The sequence below is a fragment of the Pelobates fuscus genome, chromosome 4 (assembly GCF_036172605.1).
Source record: "Pelobates fuscus isolate aPelFus1 chromosome 4, aPelFus1.pri, whole genome shotgun sequence".
NCBI lineage: Eukaryota > Metazoa > Chordata > Amphibia > Anura > Pelobatidae > Pelobates > Pelobates fuscus.
The window spans coordinates 178,103,071-178,128,199 of NC_086320.1; the positions used below are offsets into that span (position 1 = coordinate 178,103,071).

Genomic DNA, 25,129 nt, shown 5'->3' on the forward strand with positions numbered 1-25,129 from the left:
GACAGAGGATTATGGCCCCAAAAACCAGACAGTCCCTCCTAAATAGGTACAATTGGGAGGCAAGTAAGCTTTTTGTGGCATTTTACTTTTCGCATATTTTACAGGATGATTGTCTTGTTTTTAACAATTGTTTGATCACATTTTGAATTATTAGAACATTCAATTTTAAAGGAACACTCCAAACACCATAACCACTACAATGCACCGTAATAGTTATGTTTTTAGGATTGTTCCTTTAAAGATTTGAAGAGAAAACACTAAGGACATAGTAAGGGTATGAAATCTGTGACAGTAAGCTCAGAGGATCAATTTTTTTTTTAGGCAATCCTTGGATCTAATTAGAACTTTAAACGTAAAAGTCCAAACATGGGGGGCGGAGCCTGGACACTGAGCCGTGCAGACGTGCCTGCCACGAGCTCCGGGTGGCCGGAGCCACAATCGGTGAAAAGCGGAGGCTACATGGCCCAAAGCCCTTTGAAGGTGCACCACCCACGTCGGGGGTGCACCGCTGAAACGACGGTTGCGACCCCGGGACCTGTCGGAGCCGGGAAAGCGGACTTCGGCATGAGGCCTACTGGGGCTAGAGCCGGGGGGAGGCGGCCGCTCCCCTCGGCGCCGGAGCTTTCAAGCGACGCTAATGCAGATTACTCCCCCTCCCCCCTATGGACCGGTGGGGGTTATCCCGGTCCCCACTGGAAGCACCGACCTCAACAAAGAACAGAAGAGTTCACACCACGGTACGCAGGGGCAACAGGCCTCCAAGGCACTTCCAAGATGGCTGCCCAGCGCAGATACCACGACAGACGGGCACCTAATAAACCGCCCGCACCACCTAAAAGGACATTTGACTGCCTATGCAACTTATTCTGGGAGGCACTGCACAATCAAGGTGCTACCTACCGCCAAGCAGAGTTAATGGTGGCCGCTTGGATCAGACCAGCAGCGCGACGCAGGCAGTACAGGCGTTTACCCAGAGCCTCCAAAGCGGCCATCCGGCAACGCAGGTACCTGCAGTCTCCAAGGCGGGAAGGGGCGCTGGGCCCCGTAAGAACACGCCACTGCTCGCCATCACAAAAACCCGTGACCATGCCACAAACGGCACACGCAGGGGACCCTCCAGACCGGACCAAGAATACACAGCGCAGCATGATCCGGATCCCTGCGGGCAACGCTACAACACAAATGTCGGAACGACAGCACTCCCTTCAAGGCGCCACCAGAGCTGGCTACCGGCATGGCGACATCATACCAGTAAGCCCCAAAGCATGGACTCATGTTGTCACTGACCGGGACTTCCCAACAGTAGGCATTGGCTGAATCATTTGCTGCACAACCCCACAAGAGCCAAGCCCAGCAACTCCGGGTGCTAGCACAGGTCTGAAGGGGTTAAAGCTGAATTTTTCTTTTTTTTTTTCTTTGCCCCGGCATAGAGCCATCCCTTTCGCAACCCCATGAAGAATAATGACCCCCTGCCATACATTGACATGTTCACGTAAAGTTACTCTTGCACACAGCAAGCACCAGTGGTTCTTTACTCAAAGTTTAAATAGCTCCTGTCACAGCATCTTAATTTTATGTTTAAGTGAAGAGAAGTCACGCTATGTTATGTATATGCCTAAACATCAAAAGTTGTTAATGTTCGTTATATACTCTAATTTTCTAAATATATGCTAGACTAAACATGTACCTCTCTGTCTACACGCATTGCCTAAGTGTCTATTCTAATGACCCTCGACTATTAACTAACGAATTGCACACCGTCTGATAAACTGAATATAAAATTTATGTTTGTGTTGATGCCTACCAGTGTCACCTTTTGCATATATGGTTTGGAATGTGCAGTAATATCCAACGCCACTGACTATGTATGATACAGTATTGTGATTAGGCCAATATGTAGTAATACTAAAATGAGAGGCTTTTTGTAAAACTAATGACACATCACTGCACTAATTAGGTGGCTTCTAGCATGGCTTTTGCAACGATCTAACGTTCATATACCTTCAATCTATGTTTAAATCCAATTGTTTACGCCTGATAACAATATTAAAAAATGTGCTTGATATTCATGTACCCCACATGTTCCACGTGAAAAAGCCTGCTATTGGGGCACCTCTCACCTGCTTGTACTATGTATTTGCACATCAAAAATAAAGAATTTAAAAAAAAAAAAAAGTCCAAACATGACCCCTTTACTACAACATTTCTAATTACTATTTCAACTGCAATTTATTAATCCTCAACCATTTTAAAAATACCACACGATATGAATCAGGTTAATATACAAGAACAGTTTTAGGTCAACAAATAGAGTAAAATCAGGCTCTGAATAATTTAAGGGTTACTCCTCCAACCACCAGGACCACTTCAGTGATTTGAAGTAGTCATGGTGGTGTGAGTCTGTATGTGCAGTGTTTCTGCCCTAAACATTAAACATACAAAGAAAATTACATAATTGTTCAGGGGGCTAGTTACACAGCCGGCACATGCAGCTTTGCAGCCACAAACTCTGTTCCGGACTGCAGAATGCCATAAAATACGTCTGTTATCAGCACGCACTGCACGCTGGCAATGGAAGTATTTAACTTTTCCCTTGCAAGGGGAAGAGGTTTTTCTCCTCGTCTTCCGATCCCCTTATATTTTCTGTTTTTTTTTTTGTTTTTTTTTTTAATTCCCCATCACCCCCACTCTGAACCAGCAAAACAGTCCAATCACAGGCTTCTTTGAGAAGTCTGTGACTAGACCACACAAGGCCCTGGCTGACCGCGCCTGAATCTTTGCCTGGCACTGCAATCCCGGTCAAAAAAATAATAATCTTATGCAGGTTTACTAAAAATGTTGGGGTGGTGCCCAATAGTTGTCAATAGGGCATTTTAGATAGCCCCCCTTTTGGAATAACCCTTTAATAACAGTAACCACCATTGACTACATTATTCTAGTAAATCTGGAAGTTGGATGTTCCCAAAGTGCTGTATCAAAGCACATCAATAGAACGTTATGTGGAAGGGGAAAGTGTGGAAGAAAAAGGTGCACAAGCAGCAGGGATGACTGCAGACTGGAGAGGATTGTCAGGAATAGGCCATTCAAAAGTGTTGGGGACTTTCACAAGGAGTGGACTGAGGTTGGAGTCAGTGCATTAAGAGCCACCACACACAGACATGGGCTTCAGATGTCGTATTCCTCTTGTCAAGCCGCTCCTGAACAACAAACAACGTCAGAAGCATCTTACCTGGGCTAAAGAAAAACAGACCTAGTCTGTTGCTCAGTGGTCCAAAGTCCACTTTTCTGATGATAGCAACTTTTGCATCTCATATAATCACAAAAGTGTCCCATGTGATATTGCTCTCGAAATCACGGACAGATTTGGGTAGGCTATAAAATGGAGAAACACACACACAAAAAAAATAAAATAAAATAAGTAGTCGATCAGCGCTTTGTAAATAAACAAAATCTAAAAATAAAAAAGGCAGCTCATCTAAAAATATGGAGCTCCCTGAAAAAAAAAACAACCTACAGGTACTAGAAGGTAAAAAAAAAAAAAAACAAAGAACAAAATGTAGAGCCAAAAATGTGTTTAAATATTAACCACTTATAATAAAATTCTTGGGTTTAAATAAAGGTTTTATATATACACTCCTTTCCTGCATTAACCATTGATACTTGTAACTTGTAACCTATGTATTCTATCAAATATATAATTTGTATCCAATTAGTCTATTATACCATCATCTTTATAATATGAATATATATAGTAAAATATTATTTTTTTTTATTTTATTTTGTCAAGTTCCACTTTTCTAATAACCTTTATTTTGTTATTAAACAAGTCGTCCCCCCTTCCCTTTCTCTGTTTGAGGGTTTTTATGTCTAGACCTTAGATTTCAATAGCAGCAGCATTTGGATTTAAGCAACTTCCCTAGAACTGAGACATCAGTATAACTATGATATACTACAGTATGAATTAAAATCATCATACTGGTAATAAGCTCTATGCTGGGTAGTTGGATCTAAACAAATTAAATAACCATTATTGAATAAACTATCTTGAATAGAGATATCAGTATGGCTCTATTACAGCATTAAAAGTTATCATATTGTCAATAATGTTCAATGCTGGGTTAAAGATCCTATATCAGCACATTCCACGTCCTTTTAAATATCCCCATATAGCTTAATGCAGGTATTTTGGAGAATAAATCTCCCTATGCAAGATCTTTAGGACATTTTATAACTGAGATTTCCAATTGGTTACATTGAGAATAATATAGATATATGATGTAATTTATAAATCTATACAATTAATGTTTGCTGTTGAAAGAGGTAATCACCTCTGATACGCCCCGTTCATAGAGATTCAGTATTCTACCTACAGGGGGCATGTCTAAGGTTCTGGTGCGAACCTTTAAAAACGGAAACCAGGAAGACGATTCCACTAGCCCCAGACGAAGGCGCAATACCAAAGTGCTGAAATGCACGTCGGGCATTTTTAACACTTATTTTCTTTTATAATTTTGGTTCATTTGGGCTTACTTTGGGGATGGGAATTTAGTGTACGTAATTATTTTGAGCGGGGTGGTTTTACAGGGTGATTATAGATAGCAAGCTGTGTTGTTCTAGTTGGGTCTCCGGTCTGATTCTGCCATTTTCCTTTTTTGCTTTTCTATTCTGATGTATTCTGTTTACTTAGTAAGTTTAAGCCCATTTGGGCAACTGGAAGAACAGATTCATACAGTCACCCCTTATGGAGATAATTAAGACACTATAGGAAGAGCTATACTTTAAGCCTCCACAAGTGTCAGAGGATTTGAGTGATCCCTCTTTAATATTCTCCCTTGTTTGTCATTATAAACTCTCCCCTCCTTTAATACACTTTATTCTTTGCACAGTTATTCTAATTGGGACTTTATCCAATTTTATTATGTTTCAGCTCTATTCATAAGTGTCACTCCAATAATTCATTTCACTTACAATAAAAATTATTTAAATTAAACAAAAAACTTTTTTTTATATATAATCTCATATTTATGCCCGTGTTTACATTTAATCACCTCACCTTATATTAAGTATTTTTTTTTTGTTTAATTTAGAAATATTTTATTGTAAGTGGTTAATAGTTTTACACATTTTTAGGTTACATTCTGTTTTTTTTACCTTCTAGTACCTGAAGGTTTTTTTGTGAGGGAGCCCCATATTTTTAGGTGAGCTGAGATACACACACACTAGAATAAAGATATAAACCAACAGGATGATAAAACCCTATCTTCAGTAGGTCCAATAACGTCATTTTACATTCATTGAGGGATCTTTGTGTACTTTACAATACGTGCCATCATCAGGTAGAAGACTCAAAGCTTCTTGAATTTATTCATCTCAATTTAGGAAAACTGCTGCCCCCCTTTTACTGCCTCCTTAAAAATAGTCCCACCTTGATCATTTAAATGCCCTCCCTTCATGCTTATTCAAATTACTACTCACATTATTTTATGTTCAATTCTCTCGAATTCATGTAAAAGCACATCCGTAAAAACCTGTAAATATTCCCCCTTATTGTGAACAGGGTGGGGGGAGAGCAATAAGCCCCGTGTAAGACACTATGTTCTGTGTCTTCCACGGCTTATAGGAGCTTTGGTGAACTTGCAACAGAAAACATAAAATCCTTTTACTAATGGGTTGTCACTATAAGAGTTTGTCAATCAAAAAAAAAAAAAAAAAGAAAGAAAAAAGCCCCCAGAAATATAAATAGAAAAGTCATAATCTATAAATGCAAAATTCACCTAACTTGTACAACATCTGAAAACAAGCATTTGTTTTTCAACTGCTACTAATCATGTTGAGTAAAGGCATGAAGGACTTTGCTCCCTGGACACTCCTTTCTTTGCCTATTCATTGAGAGGAGTTAGTCATAGCTGCCATTGCCAGAAATAGATTTTAAACAAGGAAACACAATATGATATATATATCAAAGGCCAAGATACTCAGAATGACTTTTGTAACCACACCACTTTATATAACAATTAAAACGTTTACAAAGTTATTCTCTAAAAAAGCATTGCTGTGGAATTCATGAGCGTTTAACATTATGCACCAAAGCAACCTGGAAAAAAATCCTTTTAACTGCAATCTTTTTCTCTCTCTCTCTTCATGTATTTATTTATTTTAAACATGGACTGGATGATTGCATTTGTTCAAAAGGACATACCAAGTAACCGAAAACATAATATACCATATTTTCCTATGTATAAGACTTTATTAAATTTGTTTAGTCTAAAATTGGGGGTTGTCTTATACATGAAATGTCACTGCAGGGGTTTTAAAACGCTATAACAAAAACACTTGTGCACGGGGCCTAAGCCAAGATGGCACCTGCCGCATTTCAGTGTGCCACAGCCCACACACATACCTGACCTCCCTACTGCCAATCCACTTCTGAATGCTGCTAAAAGGAGGAAGAGGTCCCTATATGGAGGGAGCTGCAGCAGACACTAGCACTTACCACCAACCACCAGATACATGCCACACAATAAAATGAGCAGCCATATTAAGGAATGATCCACCTCAGGTAGGTCTTGCTATCTGATTTACATTTATGGGGGAGGAAATGGAGATCAGAGAGAATACTGCTGTTATGTCCCGGCATGCCCTCACATCACCTGCTGTATTGTGAGAGCAGTAGTCTAACTTAACAGAGTACTGTAGCACAGGGGAGGGCATGGGGAGGAAATACTGATTTCTTAACTTTAGGCTCCAAAAAAATAGGCGTCATCTTATACACTGAAAAATACACACACACACACACACTTTTTTTGTTTTTGTCAAATATTTTTTATTAAGGTTTTAAAATAATATAATATATCACACAACATTGAAATATATGACTTGTAAACCATTGTCAAAACTAAACAAGCAATTGAATAAAATACACAAATATTGTAAATATTTGTATATGAAATAAACTATGTACAGAAATAAAATGAAGTGTCAAGTAATTAATAACATGGTAGTAAAAAAACAAAAACAAAAAAAAACCAGGAAGTAGAATATGTATTCAGTCAGGTGTGAACATGGTTAAAGTCCAAATTTAGATTTCACATCATCTTCCCACATTGACCAATTATGCTGAAATATAGATGTGAAAGTAGATGGATTACGAAAAATTTTCAAAAACGAGAGATAAGACTTCACCCACAGTTGGTACAGTGGTTGACTTCCAATGATGAGAGATGATGGAATTAGCTGATATGAGAAGATATAATTTGTTTGTATCTAGGCAGGTTAGATGGAATTTTCTTAAAGAGACAAAGACACGGGGATAATATTACATCGAATTCTACATAATACGTGATTCATTAATTTGATAATTTTCAGCCAATAAGTTTTAATTTTGGGACACAAATAAAAGATGTGGAGTAATGTACCAATTTGACCGCAGTCTCTCCAACATTTATTATTTTCGCTAGGGTGCATGTTAAAACGTTTGGAAGGTGTTAGGCACCATCTATAAATTAATTTGTAATGGGATTCCAAATGGTTTGAGCGATACCTTTTAACGATAACAAAAACTCATTCCTCTCCTCTACTGTGTATATCCCACCCAGCTCACTCTTCCACCTCAACATGTAATTCGTTTCATCACAAGTCACCTGCAAAAATATTGTAACACAAGGAGATGCTTTGTTTCCGACCTGGATCTAATAAATAGATTTTTTTCAAATTTTGGCATATCCAATTTAAACATGTTTGGATCCTGATCGGGAAGAGGAAAATAGTCATTTCTTGATGGTGTCTGTTGTAACTTGTGCACCAACAATAACGCTTAAAGAATTATGTTCTAGCTTCCCTTCTTTACTAAATATACTGAACCTTCAAACAGGTACAGTGTTCTTTCTGAATACTGTATGATATTTTATTGGCACACATCATGCACCACAACCACTACGGATTACTTATGGTACTGGGAGGCTATGGGTGGAAAATAAGGATTTAAAAAAAAAAAAAAAAAAAACGGTGAGAAGCATTTGATTACAGGGTTATGGCAATTGATATACATGTGCCATGTGTTCTCCATGCTTATCTGTAAGAAGTAATTTTTCCTGTAGGTAATTATTATTTTATTATTATTAGTAGTAGTAGTAGTAGTAGTAGTAGTAGTAGTAACAAAAGGTGGCAGTAATCTAAACCTATTAAGGAATACACTTTACTTTAAAATAATATATTCATCTAAAAGTTAGCTTTGGCAATTTCTAAACACCTAATGGAGGCTCCCACAAATGAGCATGCATGTGACAATGCAAAATGTAGCAAATTAAATCAGAAGCCTTCAGGGTAAGGCAGGGAGAGAGAGCCTGATTTTCAAGAACTGAAATTTCACAACAGTTAATGGTAAGAAAACTATTTTGCATCTATAAGAATCGAAACTGTTTATGCTATTTGAAAGGCTAACTTAATTGTAGACAAAGAAGTGTTTTGAAAACAAGCACATGGGAGGCAGGGCCATACAAAGCGCTAAAGTAGTAATAATACGTGTGAAATAAATGTGTGAATAAATGCTTGTGTGCACACAACTAGCATCATACAAGAAGGAAGAACATCTAATGACTCAGTTTTTAGTTTACACAACTCACTTTTGTTCGAATTAAGGGAACTATGCAGTAACCAGAGAGATGTTCTGTTAAGCTAAAGGTGACAAGTAAGTTTTAAAGGGACACTATGTGCACTCAGACCACTTCACCTCATTGAAGTGATCTGGGTACACTGTTCCTCTACCCTGCAATATAAAAGCATTGCAGATTCAGAGAAAAATGTATGTTTATATTGCAGGGATAAAGGGATACAATAGTGCCAGGAATACAAAACCCTGCTCCCCACCCTGCAGTAAATAAAGGGTTAAAAAACACGATTTACTTACCTGATTCCAGCACCGATGTGTCTGGTCGCTGGGTCGATGCTCCACCCCCTCCGACGTCCCCGTGACGAGAACGCACTAATGCGCATGTGGGGCAAATGCCACAGGCGCATTAGACCTCCCCATAGGCAAGCACTGAATCTCCTGCTGAGAAAAATCTGACGCTGGATGTCCCCATGCGTAACGTGAGGACATCCAGCGTCGGATACTGGACCAAAGGCTCGTTTCGATCCAGGAAGCTCCCCCAGTGGCTGTCTGGTAGACAGCTACTGGAGGTAGACTTAGTGCTGCAATGGTTTCCCTTGTTGTTTCCCAATTGTTACCCTTGGTTTCTCTAGAACTGCAATGTTTTACATTGCAGCACTATGTTCAATAGGGAAAGTGCACCCAAACCACTTCAATAAGCTGAAGTGGTCCGGGTGCCTGTAGCTTTTCTTTAAGACTGAGGCATTCCCTCCCACCCCATTTAAATAACACTTTATTCACTTACAAAATTTCAGTCATTGAGGGACCTAATGCACATACATATCAAACACATTAGGCCTTCACCATAGAAAAGCATTGACTTAATAGGGGTTTTCAGACACTGGATGTCCTCATGCAGAGCGTGAGGACGTCCAGCATCGTTTCACAGAGTAAAACACCCTGCAACACCAGGAAGTGCTTCGGCAGTTTCCGTACTGCAATGTGAGCGTTGCAGTTTCTCCAAAACTGCAATGTTTTACATTGCAGGACAAGACGAGGACAGGGACACTGCACCCAGTTGACTTCAATGAGAAAGTAGTATGTGTGCCTATAGTGTCCCTTTAATGGAGCAACTTTGGTGTGTAGATAAAAGCACTGGAGTCTCAATGCTCAATTCTCTGCCATTTAGGAGTCTTTTTGATCTACAATTTCTTAACTCATGCCCTGCCAATAGCCATCTAAAGCCTGCAGGAGCCTCCTTTTGATTGATTAACCCCTTAAGGACCAAACTTCTGGAATAAAAGGGAATCATGACGTGTCACACACGTCATGTGTCCTTAAGGGGTTAAAGTCCAGGTTACAAAACAGCAGATGAAAACTTCTAAAGTAAGGTGTGATCGAAAATTAAGCAACTAATGAAAGTATTGAGAAAATTGGGGAGTCTAGATGGGCCAAATGGCTCTTATCTGCCGTAACATTCTATAGTTCTATGTAAGCCTTTTTACATGAAGGCTGTCTCAGTCACTGTCAGGGAAGATGTGGCAAGGGCTGCATAGACAGAAACAAAAGTGATTTAACTGCTAAATGGCACAGAATTGAGCAGTGAAACTGCAGTGGCATCACACTAAAACTAAGCTATGCTAAAGTTGATTTGATGCCTATAGTATCCCTTTAACCTCTAAATGACAGATGCCTGGATTTGCATGCATGTCCAGTTATTTATCCTAAAGGAGTTTTAATCAGTTGTGTAAAGGTCAGCCAATGACAATGAAAGTTGAACAGAATATTTGCAAGCCAGTCTCAATGATGGAACAGCACATGCAAACTCAGGGCACCATGATCACTTCAAGTTACTAAAGTCGCCATGGAGTTTGGAGTAACCCTTTAAGTCACTCCACAAGCCTTTCAACATGAGAAGCTATTGGATTGTATGAAAAGTGTTAGTCCTTCACTAAACATTTATTGAAAGTTACCAAGTCTGATCTCAGCCCTATGGAAGAGAATCTCCAGCCGACTGTATGTACGAAAAGGTGGACAAAAGGTGAGAAAATAAAGGTGGGAATGGTGGAAAGAACCACTTCTCTGAATTATCGAGCAGATAAACAATCTTTCGAATCATTCTGGGTCCGCAACACAGCTAGACTCTCTCATTATTTGCCTATACCCCTCATCTTGTATGTAATTTTGCAGACTGATAATCAGGCATTGAGTGATTGAGTAGGTGTTTATTGATACATTAATCCAATTTTAGCACTTCTTATCCAATGATCCAATGAGAGTGTAAAACACTCAAACAAATTTCTAATTTCACTTATGTGTTCCTTCATGATACACAAGTATTATTATTCTTATAAAATAATGTTTTGTTTTATTATTAATTATTCCAAATCTAAAATGAAATATTGGGGAAAAAAAAAATAATAAAAAAAATATTTCAGGCATGTAAAATCAACCACCAATGCAATACAAGTCTAATATTTATTAAATATAGACCTCTAAAAAAACAAAAAACAATCTGGGTCAGTGGTCCATGCTTCACCTCTCTGCTTACGGTTACCCAAGTATACTAAATTAAGCATTTTTCACAAATGCTTTTAACATAAGGCAGCAGAGTAATATTTCCAGTATATCCAATTATAAAGACAGACTGGTATGCTAATATCAAGTGATATTAAACAGCCCCTATTTATGCTACCCTCACTGCAATTAGTTTATGCACAGTAGTAATATGGTAAACATTATCTACAAAATGCACAAACTAAATTCTATTTAAAATGGAACATTACTGAATAATATACCCATTATTTGATTTTTTTAAATCTCTAAATTCATTATAACAAACACTTTTGAGAGATATATGTTATATTTGGACAGGGGTGTGGAAATGTAACAAAAAAAATAAATAAATAATGATCTACTTGTCCAAAGGACTAAATTAATAGCCCACTGTACAAAGGACATTAGGTCACCTGTTTAGACTTGATGACAGAAGATTTCATCTACAGCATAGGAAATGGTTCTGTACTCTAAGAACAATACATTTTCTGTCTAAAGAGTTTATTTTTATCAGTTTCGATACACATTTTTACACATCTGTTTTTTTTGTTATAACAGAATATTCAAGTATATCATAAGTGGAGTAATAGCTTGTTTATCCAAGGAGAAAACTGACTGACACCCTGGAGTTAAAGGGACACTTTAGTCACCAAGACCACTTCAGCTCAATGAAGTGGTCTGGGTGCCAGGTCCCTCAGGTTTTTTTTTTTTTTTTTTTTTAATTCTTTATTTTTACAAGTGCAAGATTGTACATTTATGCATGCAGTTATTGCATCTGCTGTTCGAAATGTTAGTCACTTACATATGTATAATATGAGATGTTAACATAGCACTTATTTTTTAAAAGAGACTGGTCATACTGGTGTTTTAACATTCGTCACTAGAAGGTAAATATGCCCCTCGTGGGTCGTTAGTCTCAGTTAGTCTCTGCTCTGTGTTGTGTCTTGGGGATTTGGGGTCAGACATTGGTGTGGGTAGAGATGAGTGCCTTGTTGTCGTTTGTTAATGTGGTGTGGCTCTGGTATGTCGCATCTTTTGTGGCTGCTTGTGGGTCCGGCCGAGTGGTGCATGTTGGTGCGAATGGCGGTGGTCGTGCGATGTCGAGTGTGCTGCGTGCAAGGGGTTAAGTCTTGACTTGAACGGGGTTCCCGATTAGGGTGTTCTATGTAGAGGTGCGCCGTGTGAATATGTGTGTTTACCTCGTCGGTGTGGTGTGGGGGCGCTGTCGTGTGGCTGCTTGATAGGTCAGTAGAGTCTATGTTAGAGGCTGCCGTTTTATGGGCAGCAAGAGCCCAGTGTGGGTGGTGTCTGGTGTGTCATGGTTGGGGGGGGGGGGGAGGCCCTCAGGTTTTAACCCTTTAGATGCAAACATAGTTTCTCTTCTGTTGCCTTTGCCCCATGAGGGTGTGTATTTCTTTTTACTCTTCCCGGTCATTTGTAAAAAAAAAAAAAAAAAAAAAAGGCTACTGGAGATTGATACAAGGCTATTCTGTTATTTCACATACAATATCCAATAATCTGATCATGGAATTGCTATATTTTTGCTTTAGAAAAATGGACACGTGTAGTATCTAGTGAATAAAGGATTATATTTACCGTATTAATAATAATATATATATATATATATATATATATATAATTTAAAAAAGGAAAAGTGAAACTGTAATGCTAATTGTTCTTTGAATATTTTGCCACTTGCTGCAGTATAACCCTGCCCAATCGCTACAACTCCCCTTTTCACAAAATATAACCTGATTGGAAGGTACGCAATGTAACCAAGCAACACTATAACTTACAAACAGGACTGACTTCTCCCCACTGCAAACACTGTTCTTATTCTTTGTATAGAATTTCAAAGGCATGCTAAGGGAAAAAGAGGGTATATAATAAATTGACACTGATTAGCCATGGGACGCAGTCATAACAGCTCATACTGACAGGCTGAGCACATACTCAGTACTCGGAATAAGGAAATGTGTTTGTGAAACTGAGGTGTGGCTAAGAGGACAGGTTTACACTGCAAAAAACATTTTTTTTTTGCAATACTAGAGAGATTTCAATTTGGAGAACATGAATATGAGTCGAAAACCTGTCAAATGCATTAAGCTGTGTTTCAATGTATGTACATAACTACTCAAAGTATCTACATTATTAAGGGGATTCCTTGTTAGGTTTTGTTGTTTAACTGCTATGTATGCTGCAGTTGTATTTTATTTTTTAATGAGTGCATAGTGCGTGCAGTTTAGGCATACGATACTACAGTTGATATGTCAGTTACTTTAATGGGAGTTTAGAGGATTGAAAAGCATGGTTTAATACATTAATTCTCATTATAGGTAAGCTCAGGATTGACTGCTTGTTGTGAGGACTTGAGAACAAACATATGTACAATTTCAGAGACATGAAATACCCACTAAATTACTCAATGTGGCTCCCATTGTGTGGCAGTATTATTCACTCACAAATGTATGGAGAATTGGTAAGCGTTTACGAGTCATGTCTACCTAGGATACGATTTATAATTTTTGCTTATTTTAATACTTTACTTATCATTGGGTTGCCTATCTTCCACTAAAAAGTGAGTGGATTTTAAGAAAACTGTGGCAATTCTCAGACAAAATCACATACAAACAGATGAAAAGAAAGCAAAGCCTAACACATTTGCATAAGACAAGCATTACATATTTTAACAGTGCTGTAAGGAAACAGACTGACAACAGCTCAAAATTCTGATCCTAGACAACAAGTGTATCCACTGATAATTAGCCCAGTGAATAACAGGGGGATTGCTTCACATTTAAAAGAACCATAAGCAAATCCAGACTAGTAAACCACCTGAGAGGAATTCTCATTGAAATTCAGAATGCTTAGTCCATGTATTCTCTAAAAGGATAGCTACACAACATTGTTCTAAGAACTGTATCACATTGACATTTCAAGATGGAAAATAATAGAAGATTTTAAACATTTAAAGGAACACTAGAGGGTCAGGAACACGGGGAAAGCATTGGATTTGCTAAAATCGTCAAGGAGGCGGGAAAAAGGGGGCGCTAAACACCGTTTTGGCCAATCAGCTCCTCCTCATAGAGATGCATTGAATCAAGTAGACACTGCTCATTCTGTAAGAACGGGTTCTTTGCCCTAGAATCACCTGAACAACTTTAGCTTAATGAAGCAGTTTTGGTGTATAGAACATGCCCCTGCAGCCTCACTGCTCAATCCTCTGCCATTTAGGAGTTAAATCCCTTTGTTTATGAACCCTAGTCACACCTCCCTGCATGTGACTTGCACAGCCTTCCATAAACACTTCCTGTAAAGAGAGCCCTATTTAGGCTTTCTTTATTGCAAGTTCTGTTTAATTAAGATTTTCTTATCCCCTGCTATGTTAATAGCTTGCTAGACCCTGCAAGAGCCTCCTGTATGTGGATAAAGTTCAATTTAGAGATTGAGATACAATTATTTAAGGTAAATTACATGTTTGAAAGTGAAACCAGTTTTTTTTTCATGCAGGCTCTGTCAATCATAGCCAGGGGAGGCGTGGCTAGGGCTGCATAAACAGAAACAAAGTGATTTAACTCCTAAATGACAGTGAATTGAACAGTGAAATTGCAGGGGAATGATCTATACACTAAAACTGCTTTATTTAGCTAAAGTAATTTAGGTGACTATAGTGTTACTTTAAGCTTTAGTGTTTCTGGTGCCTAAAGTGCCCATTTAAACACAATAGTTTGTTACAAGAGTAAAATATGGACGCTTCTCCTGAAATAGACAAAGTTCATAAGTGGAATGGTGCAATATTCCAATTTAAATGCAACCAAAGTGACTCCTATTGGGGGGGGGGGGGGGGGGGGGGGGAGGAGTAAAAAGATGACCACTCTACCAACTATTCTGTAATCTACTGTTTCCACCGTATGGTCTGTACTTTGCTTGCATTAGCACAGGGCTTGACAAATTTGATTGGAATCTTGGAGCCAACTCAAAAAGTAAAAAAGCCATTTTTTTTTTTTTTATGAACTAACAAAGCTTTATTTTCACTGAAAAAAATACAATTCCTAGAGGGACACTATAGTCACCAGAACCACTACAGCTTAATGTAGTGGTTCTGGTGAGTATAGCCTGCCCTGCAGGCATTTTCAATGTTTACATTGCTGCATAGTAACACTTCTAGTGACAGTCACTCAGATAGCCACTATAGTCACTAAAATGTTCCCCATAGAGATGCATTAAAGGACCACTATAGTGCCAGGAAAACATACTCGTTTTCCTGGCACTGTCGTGCCCTGAGGGTGCCCCCACCCCCGTCGGGCTGGATGGAGAGGAAGGGGTTAAACACTTACCTTTCTCCAGCACCGGGCTCCCTCGGTGCTGGAGACTCTCCTGCTCCTTTTCCCGTCATCGGCTGAATGCGCAGCAAGAGCCTTGCGCGCATTCAACCAGTCTTATAGGAAAGCATTCACAGAAAATCACAGTGAGAAGCGCGGAAGCACCTCTAGCGGCTGTCAATGAGACAGCCACTAGAGGCTGGATTAACCCTAAAGTAAACATAGCAGTTTCTCTGGACCTGCTATGTTTACAGCAGAAAGGGTTAATCCTAGGTGGACCTGGCACCCAGACCACTTCATTAAGCTGAAGTGGTCTGGGTGCCTATAGTGGTCCTTTAATGCAATGAAAAGTCTGTTTTTCTAAAGTCTAAAAAAATTATTTTTTTTTTTTTGTGTGGTGTCACTCAGTCACTGTTTTTATATTAAACCACACTGACTGATGATCACTGGGATGATTATCATCCTAAACTTTCACCTACAGTAATACCTGATACCAAATCTCCATTTGTTAACACTAAATCGAATTTCTCATCTTTACGAGTTGGCTCCTCAACGACTTGTTTTAGAGACAATCCCAGTAGGGAGTATAGAATATGTGTGCTCCTGGCACAAGCAGCTATATTGGTTTTCCAATTCACATCAGGAAGATTAAAGTCACCCATGATGATTACTTCCCCCCTTTGTTTCCTCAACAAGTAGATGATCTAACTCTTCTATTTGTCCTGGGGGCCTATATATCACACCTACACGAGTTACTGTGTGATTACCAAATTCTAACGTAACCCAATCGGACTCTATATTCACCTTACTAACTTTTATTAGGCTAGATTTTATGCTGTCCTTCACATACAGGGCCACCCCTCTTACTTTCTTGCCCTTCCGGTCTTTTCTATATAAAGAGTAGCCTGGTATTGCTATGTCCCAGTCATTTTTCTCATTATACAATGTCTAAGTAACGGCGACTAAATCTACATAATCAGTTGCCATTATTGTCACAAGTTCATGGATCTTATTCCCTAAACTGCGAGCATTTGTAGACATGATTCTAAGCTTATTTTTTAAACACACTTGCTACAGGCACATTCTGTCCTTGTTTTGGGGGGCAATTGGATTGATGTTTTATCAACCTTTTGTCACCCCCTCCTAGTTTAAATACATCCTAGCAAAACCTCTGAACTGCTCACTGAGAACATTTGTTCCCTTTTGAAAAAGATGCAAACCATTTTTTGTACAGTTTATTTCCATTCCAAACAGAGCTACCATGAGAAATAAAGCCAAATCCTTGCTCTCGACACCATTCACCAAGCCACAAGTTAAAGTCCCTAATACGCATCCGCCTGTCGCTCTGAGTGCACAGGCAGAACTTCAGAGAATGACAGTGTGGAAGCAAAAAATTACCTCGGAGCATTAGAGAAGATGGAAGGCATAAAGCCGTTCCTCTCCAAATCTCCCCAGAGATATACCCACAATGGTAATATAAACTCGTGAGGCACAGGAATTGTAGTATGATATGAGTAAAAAACGATCTTTATTCAATGATATTTGTGGTCTATGGACTCGTTTACACAAACCAAAAAAGAAAAACGTGCAAGTGATTTAAAAAGGACAGAATCTTGTAGCCTATATAAATACTTGGGAGTACGTGAATAGTTCTAAAGTAAATTGTATGAAATAAATTGTATAAGTGAAATAATATTCACATAACATCCACTTAGGAACCACAGGCAAAAATGGAAAGGATATATGATTACAAGTATAGTCGAATGAGGATAGGACATAAAGATATTGTACACATATATATTGTTTCCAATGTGTTGCGTTTGATAGCATATAGTCAAGAAAGCTTAGCTTTTTTCTTCTATATAACATGCTCGTCTATACCCACATAGTCCTATCTTTGAACCTTGGGATTTTGTTTGTCCCCCCCTTTTTTTTTTCCCAGTGTGGAAGCAACCTCTTGTTTATCATTGGCAAAAACACTAAAAACTTCCTTTACCTCTGAAACCTCATTGCAAGCCAAGTCATTTGTCCCTAGATGGACAAGTATATCCAATTCCCCTTCCTGCTTTGTTCGCTTAACAATATTACAAATATGTCTCCTGTCTCGGTGAGCAGTAGCTCCAGGAAGACATCTCACAAGACCACCATTGTCCAGCTCCACTCTTATGATAGAATCCCCCAACAACAACTGCTTTCTATTAGGCCTCACCATAGTCTCCAAACCCATCTCCACAACAGCACTACCCTCAGTGCCTGAGCTGGTCTCCACAACACCACTACCCTCAGTGCCTGAGTTGGTCTCCACAACACAACACCACTACCCTCAGTGCCCAAGTTGGTCTCCACAACACCTGGTGCCTGAGCTTGTCTCCATAACACCACTAAACCTGGTGCCTGAGCCGGTCTCCATAACACCATTACACTCTGAAAGTGCAGAAAACGAATTATGCAGAGCAACAGACTGTGCAATATGCCTTTTATCCACAACTCTAAGTCTACCAGATCCTACAGTAATCCATCTGCCATTCCGATTATGTCTCTGCGGCAGTGGCTTTGGAGCAGTTCCAGCCTGAGTTTGTTTACCAGATAACGTACAAATCTCAGACTTCAAAAATACAATCTCCAGCCGCAATACAGATCTCCAAAAAGTGGAACGTGAAACAAATGCATAACAACTATTACACTGAATAAGGTCTGCCATTTTAATGAGGTGAATAATTTAAATCAAACATTAATTTTTTATTTTCTTTTTGTTCTCCTGTATATCTCAGATTACCTCCAGTTTCTCTCCAGAATATCTCCAATCACACACTTAGAAGCAGCACTTAGATGTAGCAACCAAATCTCTACAGGCTGACAAAACCACTTCAGGTAAAGAAGTCCACATCTTTATTGTTCTTAAAGGAACACTATAGGGTCAGGAACACAACCATGTATTCCTGACCCTATAGTGCAAAACCCACCTTTTAGGTGGCTTCCCCTACCCCCACCCCCTTAAAAGTTATTAAATTTACCTTATTTCCAGTGCCGGCTCTGCCCTTTTAGTGACATCATCAAAATTGCTGATCTTTAGCCAATCCAATGCTTTCCCACAGTTTTGGCCAATCAATACCTCCTCATAGAGATGCATTGAATACTGTGCAGCACTGAGCCAGGAAGCATCTCCAGTGGCCATCTGAGGAGTGGCCACTTGGAGGTGTCCCTAGGGGCAATGTAAACACAGAGTTTGAATAAAAATGCTTGCATATAATGATAATACTCACCAGAACAACTACATTAAGCTGTAGTTGTTCTGGTGACGATAGTGGTCCCTTTAACTGTAAAAACAAAACAAAAAACACACACGTCTTTGCCTTAGACTAAATCTCCTTTCTTCCAGTCTACATATGTGACCTATGTAACTTTGGAAATGTGCAAATAGCTCCCAATGTTTTATTGACTCTGTATATATGCATATAGGTGAATGGACAGAACCTGCTTTAAAAAGGAACACACTGGTCACTATAACAACTTCATCAAAATGCCAGGAGGTCCCAGCTCCGAATCACCGTTTTCTGAAAATATTTAAACTGGAACGCTCTTGCAGAAATCGGGCAACGGTGCCGCTGATTGGCTGAAAAAAGTCAGCTAACGCTTTCAGCCAATCAGTGAATCTACAGTCTTGCCACCCCTCTTAGTTATTAGCTATGGCAGAATGCTAAAAGCAGCAATAGTAAATTATATTTAAAATTACACTGCAACATAATGACCGCTTAAATCAAGGTATAATTTATGAGCCGGACAAAACATTTTAGGAGCCAGTCTTACTGCATGTACGAGAAATAAATGCTCTTAGAAAGAGCTTGGTACATACTCCAAAAAACAAAGCGCGGATCAATATTTTTTACCTGGATCCTGGGACTTGCCAGTCCCTATTAAGTGGTAGTACCAAGCCTGCTTTTATTAGGCTTTTAAAACAGGGGTTGAGAATAAATACATGGCAATTACAGGGTGTGTCAGGAGTCAGTTCTTCAGAAAGCAGGACATGTCATGTGACTGGAAGAAGCTTTACAAAGCCTACGGTATGGATCCCGTGGTGATCACACATTACAGAGCATGACACTTTCACAGTAGTGAATTAGGATGGTTTTAGAAAAGCTGTGCATGTTACTTGAGGGTAGGTGTGACTAGGGCTACATAAACAAAGTGCTTTAACTCCCAAATGGCAAAGATTTCAGCAGTGAAACTACATGGGGCATGATCTAAACAGCAAAACTGCTTCATTAAGCTAAAATTGTTTAGTTGACTATAGTGTCCCTTTGAAAAAAACTTTAGCTTAAAGGGACACTATAAGCACCCAGACCACTTTATCTTACCAGAAAGGAAGGTTCTGTTAGACTTATAAGTTTTATTAATATTCCTAACTCTATCTGTATTTTATTTTAAAATTTGTTATCTTGTTGTATATTAGATATTTAATACGATCTCATTTCTATTCTATTTTATGTTATTCTGCTCTTCCGTATGGGGTCTTTCCAATGATACCGAAGACCGGACGAAGTGGAACGCATGTGCGTTCCAGTGACACACATCCGCTCAGCCCAAGGCGACGCGGGTATTTCCGGGTCGGTGGAACGCACGTGCGTTCCACGAACGTGAGCCGGAACTCCATATATGGAGTGTATGAACGGACTAAGAATCAGCTGTTTGCAATTGAGAAATTGGATTAAAATGCCGGCGGGAAGATTTAAAAGGGAATTGGAAGCCCCAGAAGGTTTGAAGCACTCCACTACTCCTGAGGAAGTCTGGTGATCCGGACGAAACGCATAGAGACAGTGATTGCTATTTGCTATTTTTTTATTATTTTACCATTGTGCATGTGTTATGCCTGCCTGAAATCTCACCAAGGACGTTTGGCTCCATTTTGATGGAAAAAAACAGATTTGTGCTGATGGGCCTTTTTATAATTGTTACACTGTAAGTGCAACCATTAAAGCTGTTATTTTATTTCATAACAACGCTATACTATGTCAATTTATATTTTTTACATGTCCAAACTACTATTCTGACCCTGAGGGATTCAAGAAATGTCATCTAATTGATGTGCCTGAAAACCACATATATCTTGTGAGTGTGACACAAACATAAGGGGCATCTGTGTTTTTACGTTAATCCCCTATGAGCGTATTCTTTCTTTCTTTCTTTTATCTTTATATGTCTAGGTATATTCTACTTTGTTTCATATTTAAGACTGTAAGCAAAGTCCTAAACCTATATTTTTAAAAGTACAAGTATGAAGCAAATAGGCACAGAGAAGTACAGAGAAGTACGATTTTTCGCTAAACAGTTATTGCCAAGACATATGCAATACATCTTGCCTGGCCTCCCCTCAATTTACTGTCAGTTTGTAAACTGTGTGACACCCAGATACTGTCCCGGTCTTGGAAACATTGATAACGCAGAACACCAACACATTATTTATGTCAATTTAATCCAACCTTGGACTGCACTGGTTGGCTAAGAGTGCTGAGTTTATGCTAGCCAGATTGGGCAAGACTGTCTTTGATTATGTGGAAAGGTTAAGTCTTCATTATCAACAAAGGACTTGATGGGGAGGAAAGATCCTTAGATTAATCAAACCTTTTTAAATGAGACCAATGGATATCACCAAGTGAGCATTTTAAAGTATTTGAAGAATTTTAAAATGATTTTAGCACTACCTAAATCTAACTTTTTGTTAAATATTAAGTTGGTATAAAATTGAGAACATGATTGTTCTTAAAGGGACACTATAGGCACCAGAACAACTACAGCTGATTGTATTCGTTCTGGTGAGTAGAATAATTACCTTCTGGCTTTTTGTTGTAAACACTGTCTTTTCAGAGAAAATGCAGTGTTTACATTACAGCCTAGTGATAACTTCACTGGCCACTCCTCAGATAGCTGTTAGAGATGCTTCCTGGGTCATGGCTGTCTAAAATGCATCCAAACATTCAGTGTCTCCTCCCTCTGCATGCAGACACTGAACTTTCCTCATAGAGATTCATTGATTCAATTCATCTCTATGAGGAGATGCTGATTGGCCAGGGCTGTGTTTGAATTGTGCTGATTCTGCCCCTGATCTGCCTCTTTGTCAGTCTCAGTCAATCCTATGGGGAAGCATTGGGATTGGATCAGGCTACCACTTCTGATGATGTCAGCAGGCAGGTCTAAAGGAAACAGGGACCAAGTTAGCAGCTCCAGACTTGAATACAGGTAAGATTTTACAAAATTTAGGGAGGCATGAGGGACCAGGGGGGCTAGATGGTGGTTTTAACCTTATAGGGTCAGGAACACATGTTTGTGTTCCTAACCCTATAGTGCTCCTTTAAAGCAGCTCTGTCAACATCTGCCAAATTTGCAAAGACCCCAAACAGAGACATTGTTGCTAGGGGAAGGGCAAGTAAAGGTGAGATTTATCTACATGAACCTGTCCTTCGTCAGTGCGAATCTAGTCCAGCAGGTCATCTTGAGTGACAGGAGACTACGACATTACTGTACTCTTGCACAAAGTACAGCAGTGAGGTCTATGGAGGATCACACAAGACCCTGAATAGACAGAGACAATTTCTTTTCAGCCGTCACTTTTAAAGACTCTTGGGACGGACACTGTAGCTATGCCCAGAGTCTAGGAAAGTCAGGCGGAGGAACAGAGGCAAAGCTAGGGGGATACGGGAGGGGATGACATCCCACTTTAACAAAAAAACAAAAAAAAACAAAACACTATTAAATACATACTTTTGTTTAAACTCCTCACTGCAGCCTGGGCCTCTTCTGTAAATAATCGATTTGAGATAACACGTGTCCAATCAGATGTTTCCTAATAAGTACTTAGTAGAGAAAAAGATCTTTTTCTCTACTAATTATTGCTCTGGGTTATGCCCGAATTTGTTGCCCATCTAGTCCTCTCTTTGACTCCAGGGTCAGATTCATCTCACTCTGTAGTCATTTTTCTATATTATTCCTAATAGGTACTGCTGACAAACGGTGAATGCATGACAATCACTGCGTGCAGCCAGTCCTTTGCGCCACTTAATCCTATGTCTGTCATAGAGAAGCACTGGACACATAGTGGGCTGCAGCCAACATACTATACATGTTGACACTGGACATCAAATGATTCAATAGTTTTCTTGTGCAGAGGCCCAGTGTCTTGGAAACTTCAAAATGTAAAATAAACTTACCGTTTTCAAAAAATGGCACAGTTTACAACACTTCAACTATAGGATCCGTAACTATGCTACCCAACTCATAAAATAGGAATAGGCTGTCATTTACAAGATTAAGACTATCAGCTTTATTGTGGCACACTTTTTAAATATAGGATGTTTAGGCTGCAAAATGTTAATCATCACTTATTTTGTAAATTCTTGAAACTCAGCAATAGTGAACACTTATTTTAACCTGCAATGTGCAATTCAATATGCATCTTTCTACTGCATTTTTCTCAATGGGAGGCCCTGACAGGTTTAAAGCATCAGCAGGCATTGTGCTTCTATCATGATTGCTCTATCCAAGGCTTCTGATTTAAAGGACACAAGGTGGAGAAAGAGGCACCTGCATTATGTTATGGTAACTGAACTATTTATTTTAGGGTTTTAAATAGTTTGTAAGGTTTGCCTTCTCACTGTAAACTGGAATTAATGATGGTGTACTGTTCATACAAGTCGTTCCTATTAATTTTACCAAGTTAACTGGAAGCTGCTAAGAGCTATACTGATTTTATGCTGTTGAGATGACCCACAATGACTTTAACTACAATGCTTTACTATATACTTCCTATAAGAGAATTGGTGGTACCCATTTCTTTATTAGAAATCATGCGCCTTTAGCTAATGGCTGCTTGTTTAACAGTGAATATAGATCTATCAATAGCAGCTACTTTGCTGCTATTTTGGTGTCTTAAGAAGGCCTTTAAAATAGAACGGGTGGGGGGTTGGAGAGGAGACCATAGCGGATGGACCCAGTGATATAATAACTGCCTATCTTTGCAAAAGACAGGAGGATATACTATTTCCAAACACACCAAGCTACATTTTCCTGCATAGTAAATAATGCTATACACTGCATACATTATCTAGTGAACAGCACATCCCTCCCTGTCATATACATCACAGCAGCTGATCCAGCTATACACAGCCTGAGCTGTCACACTACATGCAGGCAGAGTATTGATTCCACATAGGAGATGATCTATGGATTGTCTTGATTCCACATAGGAGATGATCTATAGATTGTACTAATTACACATAGGAGATGATCTATCGATTGTATTGATTCCACATAGGAGATGATCTATGGATTGTATTGATTCCACATAGGAGATGATCTATGGATTGTATTGATTCCACATAGGAGATGATCTATGGATTGTATTGATTCCACATAGGAGATGATCTATGGATTGTATTGATTCCACATAGGAGATGATCTATGGATTGTATTGATTCCACATAGATGATCTATGGATTGTATTGATTACCCATAGATGATCTATGGATTGTATTGATTACACATAGATGATCTATGGATTGTATTGATTACACATAGATGATCTATGGATTGTATTGAAATGAATGGATGGGATTTGTGCAAAGTGCCGATCAGATATGATATGATATAATATGATAGAAATATATATGTATATATAAAAAAAAAACAGCCTGCCCCTGATCACCCTCCTTGCCCTGACATTGACAGCTATATACACACAGCCCGTCCCACCCCCCCATACAGATTAGCATGCTCTGTGCCCGGGGTGTCCGCCCAGCCCGCCCCCTGTCACCCTGTCACTCACTGAGCTGTCCCCCGGGGCCGGGGTTGGGGATGCTGACCCCGGGTGCCGCTCCTGCCGCCGGTCTCTCGAAGTTGCCCGGATTGGAGAAGTAGTCCCGGAGTCGGGGCAGCTCCCGGCCGCTCTCCATCAGCTCGGTGTGCATCTCCAGGGCCGTGAGCAGCAGCTGGTCCCGCAGCAACTGAGCGGCCACCGCGTCCAGCGGCACCCGGCCGGGCTCCCCCGGGAGCAGGGACAAGCGGGGACCGGGGGGCGGCTGGGCCTCGTCCGGGAGACAGCGGGCAGTATGCATGGAGCCCGGGCGGGGATCCAGCGGGGACACATCCTCCGGCTCCTCGATATCATCATCGTCCTCCTCATCTTCATCCTCCTCCTCGGCTTCTTCCTCCTCCTCAGAGTCGCTCAGGAAGGGGTTAACGCTGCTGCTACTGGTGCTGGGACCCACAATACCCGCGGAGCCCCCGGTGTTAGAGGGAGAGGAGCCGCCCGGGCCTGGACCTGCTGCAGGGGCCGCCATCTTGTAATGAGGAGGAGACTGGAGGGAGAGGGAGGAGACACTGCTCGCTGTATTATAACATTCTATATAGTATTAATATAACCTGCTCGCTGTATTATAACATTCTATATAGTATTAATATAACCTGCTCGCTGTATTATAACATTCTATATAGTATTAATATAACCTGCTCGCTGTATTATAACATTCTATATAGTATTAATATAACCTGCTCGCTGTATTATAACATTCTATATAGTATTAATATAACCTGCTCGCTGTATTATAACATTCTATATAGTATTAATATAACCTGCTCGCTGTATTATAACATTCTATATAGTATTAATATAACC

At 39.6% G+C, this 25,129-nt stretch overlaps 1 protein-coding gene across 3 annotated transcripts in view; it reads right to left on the reverse strand.

The window, feature by feature from the left end:
- The window catches only part of RELCH (RAB11 binding and LisH domain, coiled-coil and HEAT repeat containing), a 143,722-nt gene extending 118,915 nt beyond the window's left edge, over positions 1-24,807 (reverse strand). For all 3 annotated transcript variants that reach the window (XM_063451821.1, XM_063451819.1, XM_063451818.1), the window contains exon 1: positions 24,281-24,807. In XM_063451821.1, the coding sequence (XP_063307891.1) occupies positions 24,281-24,794 (514 nt within the window). In that variant the 5' untranslated portion in view covers positions 24,795-24,807. The remainder of the gene's footprint in view (positions 1-24,280) is intronic.
- Positions 24,808-25,129: the final 322 nt, after the last annotated feature.